The 13,157-nt window shown below is 37.8% G+C and overlaps 2 protein-coding genes across 4 annotated transcripts; one reads left to right on the top strand and one right to left on the bottom strand.

Moving 5' to 3' along the window:
- Positions 1-4,835: 4,835 nt before the first annotated feature.
- On the bottom strand, positions 4,836-6,877 carry LOC144569654 (uncharacterized). The gene is made up of 2 exons (XM_078320113.1): positions 5,836-6,877; positions 4,836-5,491 (listed from the first exon to the last, which is right to left on the bottom strand). Exons 1-2 carry the CDS (start codon positions 6,872-6,874, stop codon positions 5,454-5,456), a joined length of 1,077 nt encoding a protein of 358 aa, XP_078176239.1. The 5' UTR covers positions 6,875-6,877; the 3' UTR covers positions 4,836-5,453.
- A 2,859-nt stretch (positions 6,878-9,736) lies between these two features.
- Positions 9,737-12,583, top strand: LOC144569413 (RPM1-interacting protein 4-like). Of its 3 annotated transcripts, XM_078319759.1 has the most exons (5): positions 9,737-9,865; positions 10,895-11,245; positions 11,649-11,843; positions 12,293-12,336; positions 12,368-12,524. In XM_078319759.1, the coding sequence occupies exons 1-4, from the start codon at positions 9,860-9,862 to the stop codon at positions 12,323-12,325; spliced, it is 585 nt and encodes a 194-aa protein (XP_078175885.1). In that variant the 5' UTR covers positions 9,737-9,859; the 3' UTR covers positions 12,326-12,336; positions 12,368-12,524. The 3 variants fall into 3 exon arrangements, with proteins under 3 accessions (XP_078175885.1, XP_078175886.1, XP_078175884.1); XM_078319760.1 differs by having other exon boundaries at positions 11,652-11,843; positions 12,293-12,583; XM_078319758.1 differs by having other exon boundaries at positions 12,293-12,583.
- Positions 12,584-13,157: the final 574 nt, after the last annotated feature.

Genomic DNA, 13,157 nt, shown 5'->3' with positions numbered 1-13,157 from the left:
TACAAAACAAGGAATAATTAACGGATAGAACAATTGATATTCACAGCAAAGTCAGATTTTGAGTTCAGAAATTTTAAACTTATGCCATATATAAAAACACTCATAATCAAATAAATTACTACAATTACAGTGAGTCTGTTGATATTCCACCAATATATACCAGTAAACACACTCAAGTAATACCTAGGCAATTGATGTGCAGAAATAACAAGCTTTATGAAATTAGATGAAATTGAGTATGTTTACTGGTCAAATACAAGCCCAATCAAGTGTATGTGTGTATGTTTACTGGTCAGACGAATTACTATTGGGTATGTTTACTGGTCAGACGAATTCAAAATTCGAACTCAAATACAAGTCCGATCAAGAGATGTGCAGAAATAACAAGCTTGATGAGCTGCTTCAGACGAATTCAAAATTCGAACTCAAATTCGAACTCCTCAGTTCTGTACTCTCCTCGATCCCAATTTACTTCATGAGCTGCTTCAGATTGCCGATGTGGGTCATTGCAAAATTGGATAGAATCCGAAGGCATTTCCTATGGGGGAAAGGATCACAAGGGATAAAAGGAATCTCCTTACTCAATTGGGATGATTGCCGGCTATCTAAAACGAATGGGGGATTGGGGGTTGCGAACCTTGAGCTCCAGAACATAGCATTGCTAATGAGGTGGCTCTGGAGACTATATCAGCCGGAAACTCAACTCTGGGCAAAAACGGTCAACTGCCTTTATGCCAGAAACATTGGTGCACTGGCACCGAGGGTCTGGAGAATGCAAGGATCTTTTTTCTGGTCAATGCTACTTAAGCTAAAGCCGCTGTTTCAAAGATGCTGCGCATGGCAGGTTGGGGATGGAAGATCGATATCGTTCTGGTTTGACAATTGGGATGTCACCCCTCTGGTGCAATATCATGACAACAACAGACCCCCATACTCCCTTATATCGCTTAGGGACGGCATGCCTCTGATTTATACGGTTGCCCCTACTTTTGAAATCCAGTTCTCAGATCAAAGGGATGTCCTGATCTGGACCCTGACAAGCAGCGGAATCTTTACCTCAAACTCCTTATACACGGTATTACGGGAAGGGGGCAAATCCCGATGGCCACATATGGAGATTTGGAAGGCAAAGGTGCCTCCCTCAATCTGTGTGTTCGCTTTTTTAATGATCACTGACAGGTTGCCTACAAGAGAGGTGCTGAGCAACAGGAATATTATTGGTGAAATGGATTGTGCGGTTTGCCAAGCTGGGACAGTGGAAACTGTGTCGCACTTGCTATTCCACTGTCCTTTTTCGAGAGGAGTTTGGGGCTTTGTCCAGCGGGCAACAAACAAAATGCTCTTAAATCCGGTAATGGTACACGACTCATCCATACAGGAGATACTACAGAGCTCATGGATGGAGATTAAGAGTACAACTGGCATAAGCAAGGTTGAATGGATTAATAGAATTTTGGCGACCTGCTGGTGGCTGTGGAGGAGCAGGAATGAGTTGATCTTCAGAGGTGTGCGGATGAGATGTGAGGTGTTGGGTAGTAAAATCTTGCAAGATGGGGCGTTATGGTTTGCTTGTTGCTGAGTTAGCCCTGAGCTTGTAACTTTCCTTTTTCTGTACTTGTAACCCTTGGCAGCCTTTGTCAAGTATCTCAAAAAAAACAAGCTTGATGAAATTAGATGAATTGATTTCAACAAGGATTTCATCGGACCAAAAACAATTGATTCCATACTCATATCCAATAAGTTAACGAAAAAATAACTTTTATTCATATTCGTCTTATCGAATACGATACAGATTGAGTAAACGGCTAAAAAGGTACCATTGACACCCCTACTGTTTGCGAGTCCCAAATAAATAAATCATCTTCTCTTTTATAACCTCCTACAGTAAAAACAGTATCGGATTGAGTTTGATCTTGACAAATTTAATGAAATAAAACTAAAGAACACAGCGCTCCCATGAACTCCCTTCCCTCCCAATTTTATTTATTATCAGATTTTTTGTATTACAGAATTGATCGATTAAGAGTTGCATATGCTCCTTATATCATAGAGCAATACAGCTATTACATCTCCAAGTAAGGAAATAATCTTTTTTAATAATGGAAACAATCTAACATGGATTTACTACTCTCTAATACTAGGCCGAAATATACATGAAATTTATTTCCTTATCAGCAAGATCTAATTTGACGATTCCTTCATGAGTCATGATCTAATACTTCATGGGTCATGAGCAATATAATCTGACGAGTCCTTCATGAGTCATGATCTAATCCTTCATGGGTCATGAGCAAATCCTTCATGGGTTATGACACTTTCTTGACACGGTGCTGCTTTTACACTCCCCCTCACCGTGGTAAGAAGATATCGACCATCCCAATTCGACTAACGGCTTGCTGAAACTCCTTGCCACCTACTGCCTTTATTAGAATGTCAGCAGCTTGCTCGCTCGATTTTACAAATGGCAATGTGATCACCTTAGAATCCAGTTTCTCCTTGAGAAAATGTCGATCAATCTCGATATGCTTGGTACGATCGTGTTGTACTGGATTATGAGAAATCTGAATGGCAGCTTTATTGTCACAGAATAGTCTCATTTCTTTTGTGTTTTCTAGTCCAAGTTCTGTTAAGACCTTTTTTATCCATATCAATTCACAGACTCCCTTGACCATTCCTCGGAACTCTGCTTCTGCACTTGACAAAGCAACTACATTTTGCTTTTTACTCCTCCAAGTCACTAAATTACCTCCAACAAAGGTAAAGTATCCCGCAGTTGACCTCCGGTCCAAGACATTACCAGCCCAGTCTGCATCAGTGAAGCCATCAACATCTAGGTGCCCATGTTTCAAGAAGGTTATTCCCTTGCCTGGAGTTCCCTTGAGGTATCTCAGTATTCTTAAGACCGCATCCATATGCTCATCACTTGGTGCATGCATAAATTGGCTCACCACTCCTACCGCATACGCTATATCAGGACGAGTATGAGATAAATATATAAGCTTCCCAACTAGTCTCTGATATCTCTCCTTGTCTACTGGATTTTTTGGTCAGATTTTATTTCCAACTTCAAGTTTTGCACCATTGGAGTCTCGGCAGGTTTACACTCTAGCATCCCTACCTCACTCAACAAGTCCAAGATATACTTCCTTTGAGAGAGAAATATACCTTTCTTGCTTCTGGAGACCTCAATACCCAAGAAATATTTTAGCCCTCCCAAGTCTTTCATCTCGAATTCTTTTGAGAGCTGCAGTTTCGGCTCCTTCATCCCTTCTTCATCATTACCAGTAATGATCATGTCATCGACATAAATTATCAACACTACAATCTTACTCCCTTTTCTCTTGAAGAATAGCGTGTGATTAGAATCTGCCTGCACATAGCCATAGTTCTTCATCGCGCTTCTGAATCGTCCAAACCACGCTCTGGGTGATTGCTTCAAGCCATATAGCGCCTTATTGAGTTTACACACCTTCTTCTCCCCTTCTTTATGGCAGAAACCAGGAAGAATGTCCATGTAAATTTCTTCCTCCAAATCTCCGTGCAGGAATGCATTCTTCACATCAAATTGGTTCAATGGCCACTCGAGATTAGCTGCAATTGACAAAATAACTCGAATTGTGTTAAGTTTAGCCACGGGAGAAATAGTCTCCTGAAAGTCAATGCCGTAAGTTTGGGTGTAACCTTTTACAACCAAGCGTGCCTTGTACCTTTCAATCTCCCCTGCCGCATTATATTTAATGGAGTAGACCCATCTACACCCAACAGGTTTTTTTCCATTCGGTAAATTAACAAGTTCCCAAGTGTTATTTTTCTCAAGGGCTTCCATCTCCACATTCATTGCGTCAACCCAGTTTTTATTTTCACAGGCATCTTCAAGTTTTTCTGGTATGGCAACTGAGGACAGCTGGTTTGAAAAGGTCTTAAGCACTTTGGGTAAATGATCTGTTTTCACAAAATTCACAATTGGGTACTTCACAGCACGGCTTGTCCCATCTTCTGGGATATACTGCTTTGGTGGTCTACCTCGATTTATTCTAGGTGGCAAATTATACCTAGGTTCAGGAATACTTACCTCTGGAGCACCCTCTGGAGACCTTGGCTCGAGTGGTGATTGTATTACTTCTTCATCTTCACTTTCCCTATCTATCCAGAATTTCATACTGGATGATGATTCTTCATTGCTTCCCAGTCCGTGGCCTTGTAACAGACTCGGTTCTGTTTCGGCCGAACTTGGGTCCGTTCCAGCCTGCACTTGGTTGTCGCTTGTTTGTTCTAGCACATGATCAGATTCGGTTCTGTCTGAACTGCTGACATCAGCCCCAGTAAAATCCGAACTACTGATTGTAGTCCGAACTGGTCGTGGCTCTAGGTTAAGTACTGGTTCTAGATTAACTTGATCAGGTATTTGAAACAAAGAGGGACTCAAGAAACTAGACTCAGTTGGTACACTAGAATTTGGTTCTCCATTACTCTCCCCCTGAACCAAATTCTGGTTCATGAAGTAGAACTCATTTTCAAGAAAAAACACATCCATAGTAATATAGAACCGCCTCTTTGTAGGATTATAACACTTATACCCCTTTTGACTCGAACTAAATCCCAAAAATACACACTTCTCAGCAAACGGTTCTAATTTCGATCGTCCCGTCTTTTGAATGTGAACATAGACACTACATCCAAAAATCCTTGGTTCAAGGTTGAGAATAGATGGGATAGACACTTGGGTTGACAATTTTTGGAGTGGTGTTTGGAAATCATTAGATTTGGTTGGGATTCGATTCATAAGATATACAGCAAAGGTGACTACATTATCCCAAAAAATGTCGGGCACTTTACTCTCAAATAACAAGGCTCGGGTGATTTCAAGAATTTGTCTGTTTTTGCGCTCAGCTACTCCATTTTGCTGTGGAGTGCCAACACAGGAAGTTTGGTGTAAAACCCCGTTTTCCCTAAAGAAGGTTTGAATGCTGTGATTAATAAATTCTGTCCCGTTATCACTTCTGAACATTCTGATGCCTATACCAAATTGGGTTTTGACCATTTTGTAAAAATCCACAATAATTTGAGACACCTCATTTTTTCCTTTTAACAAATACAGCCAGGTCATACGAGAAAAATCATCAGTAAATAGTACATACCAACGACAACCTGATTTTGACATGAGTGGTGATGGACCCCAAACATCAGTATGAACAATATCAAACACAGATGAACTTTTATTCAAACTATCTGGGTAATTATTTCTATGGCTTTTTGCCTTAACAAATGTTTCACAAATAAATTCTTCATTATTGAATCCTACAAATAGATGGGGTAAAAGTTTTCTCATATATCCGAACGACGGATGTCCTAACCTCCTATGCCACAACCACACTTTATTCTTCAACTTCTCATTCCTCACATGAAATGCTTTGCCACAATTTAAGTCTTCTAAGTAATACAATCCACCACGTCTAGTACCATGGCCCAAGGTCTCCTTCGTGAGGGTGTCCTGAAAAATACAGTGAGTAGGAAACATTAGAACTGTACAATTTAATTCTTCAGTTAATTTTCCCACAGAGATAAGTTTTGTAGAGAGGGAAGGAACTACCAAGGCATTTTTAAGAACCATTTTTTCAGATAAATGAATGTCTCCAGTCCCAATTACAGGATAAATATCACCATTAGCATTCAGAATTCCCCCTTTAGTCACTGGTTTATTCTCAGAGATGTCACATTTTTCAAAGGTCATGTGATCGGTAGCCCCGGAATCAATAACCCAATTTCTCAATTTTTCAGGACTTATTTGCTTATTTTCAGTTCTAAAATGAACAAGAGATGAGGAGAAATTCTTACCCAATTCACCATAATTACCAAAAATACCTGTGCTTTCCTCTCCTGACTCGACTTGCTTACCAGTAACCGAAGCTGCCCTCTGCTGGTTCTGTATTTTCACCGAACTGCTGCCCCCTGCTGCTGTCTGCGTACCACCAAGGTGCTGAAAATGCAATCCGTTCATGCTGCTGGTTGCCAGCGCCTTTCCTGGGTGCTGCCCATCGGCTTGAACGGTTCCAGGCTGATGACAAGGAGAGTCACATTGATTCGTACCAGTAAATTCAGAATTTGCTACTGTATATGCTTTTCCTCGATCTGACTGCTTCTTCTTTCCTTTCCACCACTCTGGGTATCCGATCAATTCAAAGCATTGATCCTTCGTGTGTTTATTACCCCCACAATGACTGCACTTGAGCCGGGATTTGTCAGGAGATGCATAATTTTTGTTGGCATATGACCTCGTCTCTTGAAATCTAAAACCTTTGGTTGCTAGGGCAAGTGTGTTTGGTGCTCCCCCTTTTATCATCACACTTTGACGAATTGCTTCCCTTCTGACATTGCCATATGCTTGTTGAACATTGGGAAAAGGTCGGATTTGCACGATTTGTGCCCTTACTCCATCCAGAGCATCATCTAACCCATCCAGAAACGTGTACACTCTTGTTTTATGAATGAACAGATTGAATTTGTCAATATCCACGGCATATTCCATTGGATTTGGACTCCTAAAGTCGATCTCCTGCCACAGTTTTTGGAGCTCATTGAAATATTCTTCAAGTGCTCGCCCTCCTTGTCTGACCTGGCTGACTTGCCTGTGAAGAGCGTGAAGATGAGCCTCATCCTCACCATCATGATAAGTTGTGGCAATTGACTTCCACACATCTCGTGCAGTAGGATACCCGATATAGTTTCCTCTTAATCGAGTCTCTAGTGAACTAATCAACCACCCTTTCACAACTACATCATCGGTTGCCCATCGGTGGTAAGCCGCATCAGTTATAGCCGGTGGAGCTGGTTCACCTGTAAGGTGTCTTAGTTTTTCACGACCACGAACATACATCTCTACAGCCTGACACCAGAAGGAGTAGTTTGTGCCATCGAATCTTGCATCAATGGGATTAGGATGTATATTTCCCTCTGTTGCGCCAATTGCCTGAGGTAGAACTCGAGTCGCCAATGTTTGGGAGGTGCTCATGGCTCCTGTTTGCATCTCAGCCATCTGAGCCATCATTTTCGCCATGTGTTTGATTAGAGCAGCAGTGTCAATTTCCTCTTCCTTAGTCTCATCTGTTTTTTCAATTTCATTCACCATTAGTCTTCACAAGCTTGAAGCGTAACACCTTAGATCAATATAGTAATGGAGAACAGAGAGGGGACAAGAAGGACTCCGATTCTCCTAACTATATCAACAGGTTACAACTTTGCTCTGATACTATGACAAATTTAATGAAATAAAACTAAAGAACACAGCGCTCCCATGAACTCCCTTCCCTCCCAATTTTATTTATTATCAGATTTTTTGTATTACAGAATTGATTGATTAAGAGTTGCATATGCTCCTTATATCATAGAGCAATACAGCTATTACATCTCCAAGTAAGGAAATAATCTTTTTTAATAATGGAAACAATCTAACATGGATTTACTACTCTCTAATACTAGGCCGAAATATACATGAAATTTATTTCCTTATCAGCAAGATCTAATTTGACGATTCCTTCATGAGTCATGATCTAATACTTCATGGGTCATGAGCAATATAATCTGACGAGTCCTTCATGAGTCATGATCTAATCCTTCATGGGTCATGAGCAAATCCTTCATGGGTTATGACACTTTCTTGACACGGTGCTTCTTTTACAGATCTGAATACAATTAATCTGCACTGTTCATTCTTTTAAATTGTACCTCAGGTATCAGAAGGACACGGACTCTAGGAAAAGAGGAGTGGAACATAGTATTTTATTTTCACAAAATTTAAAGCTGTTTATGGTGGAGTGTTTGAGGTAGAATTAATCTCAATATTTCAATAAATCTTGTTATATATAAAAAGACAAATAGATCTATTTTTTATTTTTATTTTATTAATCATCATGTCTTGAAATTTTTTAATTAGAAAACACATTTTTTTAGATTAAAACTGTGAGTTAAATCTTCAAAATTTAATATCTATAATTGATCCTTCAGCTGGATTTCTAATTAATTTACAATCTTTAATACAGAAAAATATTATTTTAGCTATTGGACCAAATAATGATAAGCTTTATTTATATCTAAAAAAAGTAGCATCAAAGTTTAGTTAGAATTAGGAATGCTTACTGGTTTAAGATATCATATTTTAATTAATTTTTTAAGTGTAAGCTACCCGCGAATAGTCATTTGATAAATAAGCTTAACTAATATATAGTTAGGGATCGATGCCAGTTATTCCAATCTAAGTAATTTCTACCAAAACAATACTAATTAGTTCATAAAATGCATGTTCTGCATTTAACACGTAATTAAGTCTGACAATAATTTTGCGAAAGCAACCTCCATGGATTCATTACTTGAATTTAATATAAGCATCGATCGATTGCGTTCCATCACAGGGTCACTTATCAGAGTATATTTCTTTCACTGCCTCATTTATGTAGAAATTTTAGTTTTTGGAAACAGGGAAAAGAGAAAGGGATTGATTGATTGAATGCGTGATTGAATGCGGATACAAGCATTTCGGATAAAAATAAAATAAAATAACAAATGATTAGTCCATTGTAAGAGAATAATTAATGAAATATAAGAGTATGTAACTAAAAAACTATAAAATACTGATACAATAATCACAATTTTACAATATTTATTGTAGGGATATAAATCTATTTGTTAATTTACAATATTTAATCAGAATTATTAGTACAATACTCGCGTGATAGCTGCAAGTCTAATTAATTGCATAAATATAAGATCGAAATATTAATAATTTGAAAGGATACCACGAATTGGAATTGGAGTAAAGATTAAAGAAGAGGAAGAAATTAAACATCATTATAAAGGAAAGACCACAGAAGATCAGCACAAAGGCGGAAGAATATACGACAGCAAACGTCATCAATGGCAAAACCATAAATAAATTGAAAAGACAGCCACATCATCTATTTAGAACCGGTGGGACCCTGCAATTGTCATTTTGCTTGTGTTCCGGAGACGTTACCATTTTGAAATAATTAGAGGATGTATGTACTTCATAACTTCATATTCAGTGAAAACAACTTATTCTTCCATTTGGCTGCAGCGAAAGAAAACAACTTATTCTGGATAATGAATGCTTCACCCATGGATTATATTTACTCGCTATATTGAAATATATGGAAAATAGTCACAGAGAATCTCTAATAGATAGAGTGCGTAGATGAGACGTTTAAAGATTTGGTTACAGTCAAACAGGACCCACCACAACAGTCAAACCCGCCCCAAACTCCGGCTGCTTTTTGTTTCGGATTATCTACAATTGTATAGACATATTGCACTATATATAAAACGATCATGAATGTTCAAACGAGCGGAGCTATTTTCATCGGACAATTATAGACCGTTCGATATTTATGGACCACTTGGATTATCTTATCAAAATTTTAAGAACTTGAGAGGAACTGAGTCTGACAACGTCTATTTCTCTTCTCGGGTAAAGATTTTAACGGTGTAGTTTTGGCTTCATACAGCGGACGAGCTACAGAATCAAAACAGCGCTGCATATGGTTCGTGCGCTGCATGGAGTCGAAACTTCTCTGTTAAAACCCTGATCCCTCTTCTCTTTCAGTTTCAATAAAGTATACTCCCTGTCTTTCTCTCGCTGTCGCAAGTCACAACCAATCAGGGCCTGGGGTGACGCACAAGGCAATTAAGCACCACCTGGATCAGCTACTTACAAGAAAAGGGATTCAGACTCTTCGTTTTTCTCTTCGTCTTTGCCTTAGTCTTCTCTAAAGAGAAACAAGCTCTGTCTCTTTATCTTTTGTTTATGCATTGCAGAGTGTCGAGATAATTCTGGATAAGCGGATCGCGCATGGCGGTTTGTGCTCTTTCCTTTTTCTTAAATTTGAGGTGCTGTTGATTTAGATAGGTTTGAGACTTGAGAGAAATTTATGATTATCGGAACTACAATTTATAAGATTCCTGATGTTCTCTGTTCTTATCTCTTAGACTCATGGTTGTGATAAATTAATATCTCTAGTTGAAGAGAATTTGATACTTTTTTTATTGCTGGTTTAAGTGCCAATACTTGTCGACTGTCTTCTTAAGAGGAGGAGGGACTATAGAGAGATAAATTCGAGAAAAAAAGTTCTATTTATCTTGTAGACTGGTACATATTTTTGAAATAAATTAGAATGAGTGGAGCTAAGGTACTATGCATAGCGCAGATTGGTCCGTACTACAGATCAATATCTCAATTTTCAAAATTCAAATAGTCTATATGAACCGTTTAACATGTTTTTCATATGAAAATATACCTGCAGATTAAATTTTACATTTTTTGTAATCTTTTTTACTATTTTTCTAGATAGGTAGAAAATCACTACTTTTTAATGGTATAAAATTTTGATTTCCTACCTATCTAAAAAGAACAATAGTAAAAAAATTATAAAAAATGTAAAATTTAGTCTGCAGGTACATTTTCATCTATAAAACATGTTGAACGGTTTACATCAACTATTTGGACTTTGAAAATTGAGATATTAATCTGTACTACAGATCAATCCGCGCTATGCATAGTGCCCTAGTCTCACTCAATTAGAATAGTATGGTACATTAGTTTGCTGCCTTATTTGTGAATTGGTAAGCTTTTGGTAGTAAATTAAACTGACAGACTATAATGCACTTTTGGTTTGAAAATTTCTATATTGTCTGGATAAATCTTCTTAAACTATTAAATCAGCAAATTCAATCAAGAACCGATCCTAGAAACAATCTGGTTCTTTGGTCATTTAATTAACTTAATAAATGATGAGAGGCCATTTAAAATTTTTGTTTTCTGTTATCCTAATTCACCATCCTTTGATTCACAAAAACAGAAGTAAAATTACTGTTTATGTATCTGTAGCAAAATCCGCGTATACCAAAATTTGGCAACTGGGAGGATGCCGACACCATGCAGTACACGCAGTACTTCGAGGCTGCTCGAAAGAGCAGAGTTACACATAGGTCGGTAAACCATAATAGCATGTCACATATCCCTGGAGTCTTCACCCCAAAAGCTGAACCAGGCCGTGATGGAAGAGCCATACCGGGGTCTCCCTCTGTGGGACCTAAGGTTTTGCGTGAGAGGAGAAGGAGCTGGGATGAGATAGCTGCTAGAAGTTTGCCTCACCACAGACACTGGTACGATGAGAATGTTGCGTCTCCTTCCGGTGGTAGACCACGTCTGAGAACCAGAGACAGAGGGCAAGAAAAGGTAAGTTCTTTTTATTGATGCTAATTTTTTTAGTGTGTTAAGTTCTAAACTTCTAATAGAATGCATCAGATGAGTACTGGCCTTTTTGGCTGGTACCACTGTACAAGTGTTGCTTGCCACTTACTGGTACAGACCTACTTTTATTGAGAACTGAACAGTAAAGGAGCTGGTTAAGATACTATTTTCTTTAGATATATTATATTTTTTTTTATGGTTGTCGGCAATTGCTGACAACAGATATATTGATAAAAGAAGGTTATTTACAAGCTTAATATATACAAATTACACACTCCCACGCCTATACAAAGCTTTAGATATATTATATTATTATACTTAATTTTCTTCATACAGTTATCTCTAACATTTGAAGTAACAACTAACATCTATTTGAAAATTTTGCAAGAAGCCTGAGAGGGCATCAGCCTTGCCAAAATTTGGAGAATGGGATGAAAAGGGTCCTTCGTCAGCTGAGACTTACACCCGAATTTTTGACCGGGTTAGAGAGGACAAGCAAAGCGGGTTAGATCAACAACCTGATACAGCCAACAATTTAGTAAATCCCCAGTACAACAAACAGTTTGATAGCTATCAACCCTCGGTATGTTATCTTGGTTCAACTTTACTTGGATATTTTTCAATATTGCTACTAGATCAACAGACAATTGTTCAGCCAGGATAGAACTTCCTGGTTAGTATAAACTGCAAGGTATTGATACTTTTGGTACAGTGCAGGTACCATACCTGAAAATAGTTACCCACAACTAGAATCATAGCTTTGCTTCCAGGGTACGTACCATCCACTGCGACATAAGCATTGTTCAATACAATTTTACTTTAATTTTTTTATTGGTTGTCTTGTGGTTATTGCTCTGTAAATCAACCTATTAAATTTCAGTGACCTGTTAGCAAAATTTCATTTATGAAATTTCTTTTATTATACCATCATGTGATATCAATTTTGGAAATATATACTCTATTTATTCACTAGGAGGTTTAATTTGTTTCCTTGTTGCTGTCTCACATGTGATTTGCATTTTTGACATACAGGGTTGTTTATGCTTTGGTTGGTGTAAAAAGTGAAGTTTAGTGCACAGCCAAATTTCGTTGTCTGAGAAAATTGCAATCATCTTTCCCCCAATCCTTTCTCAAGACATGAACATGTACCCGTCACGATCGTCTCACTGATATCTTCTATTTATTTGGCTTAACTGGTTTGGTCATTGTAATGATTGTTGGTTATGTAAAATAAAACTTCTATTATTTCATTTGATATCATAAATTTTGTTTCTTCATCAGTGTAAGAATCCTGATATTAACAAAATTGTCACACTTTTGCCTCACCAGGTGTCAAAAAATTCACATTGTCTTGCAAATGTAAATCCTAATCAGAGAAATATCTTCATATTGCACTTGCTTTTATTGAAGTGAACAGAGTTACACAGAACACAGTATAAATAGTGTATAAGTTGCATTAGTCTGTATTTGTTGCTAACTTGCTATTAATGCTAAGATAGCAGAATCGTTCTGTTTAAATCTATCTTCATTATCTGGTAGGAAACAGATGTAGTGGGTAACAGGGTAAGACAATTTCTCTCCTTGAAAAGAATGTCTCAAAATTTAACATTATGTAGGAAACCAATGTGGCTATCCCCAGACAGTACAGACTTTGTATAGCATTGCCCCTGCTGTGCATGCATAATAAAAAAATAAAACCACTGAATTGGAGCCCATGAAATCTAAAACTTGTACATTATGTCGGTATTATAGATCGAATCTTATTATTGTTATAATAAGTCGCAGCTGGTCATTGTTTAGCCTCCTTAAACTTTGTGCTTCTTGGATCTCCTGTAATAATTAGATTTTTTTTTTTTTTTTCAGATTAGAGTTGACATTGGCCATTTAATAAATTGCT

The sequence above is a fragment of the Carex rostrata genome, chromosome 18 (assembly GCF_964058835.1).
Source record: "Carex rostrata chromosome 18, lpCarRost1.2, whole genome shotgun sequence".
In the NCBI taxonomy this organism is placed as follows: domain Eukaryota; kingdom Viridiplantae; phylum Streptophyta; class Magnoliopsida; order Poales; family Cyperaceae; genus Carex; species Carex rostrata.
This window is presented reverse-complemented; position numbering and strand designations above follow the sequence as displayed.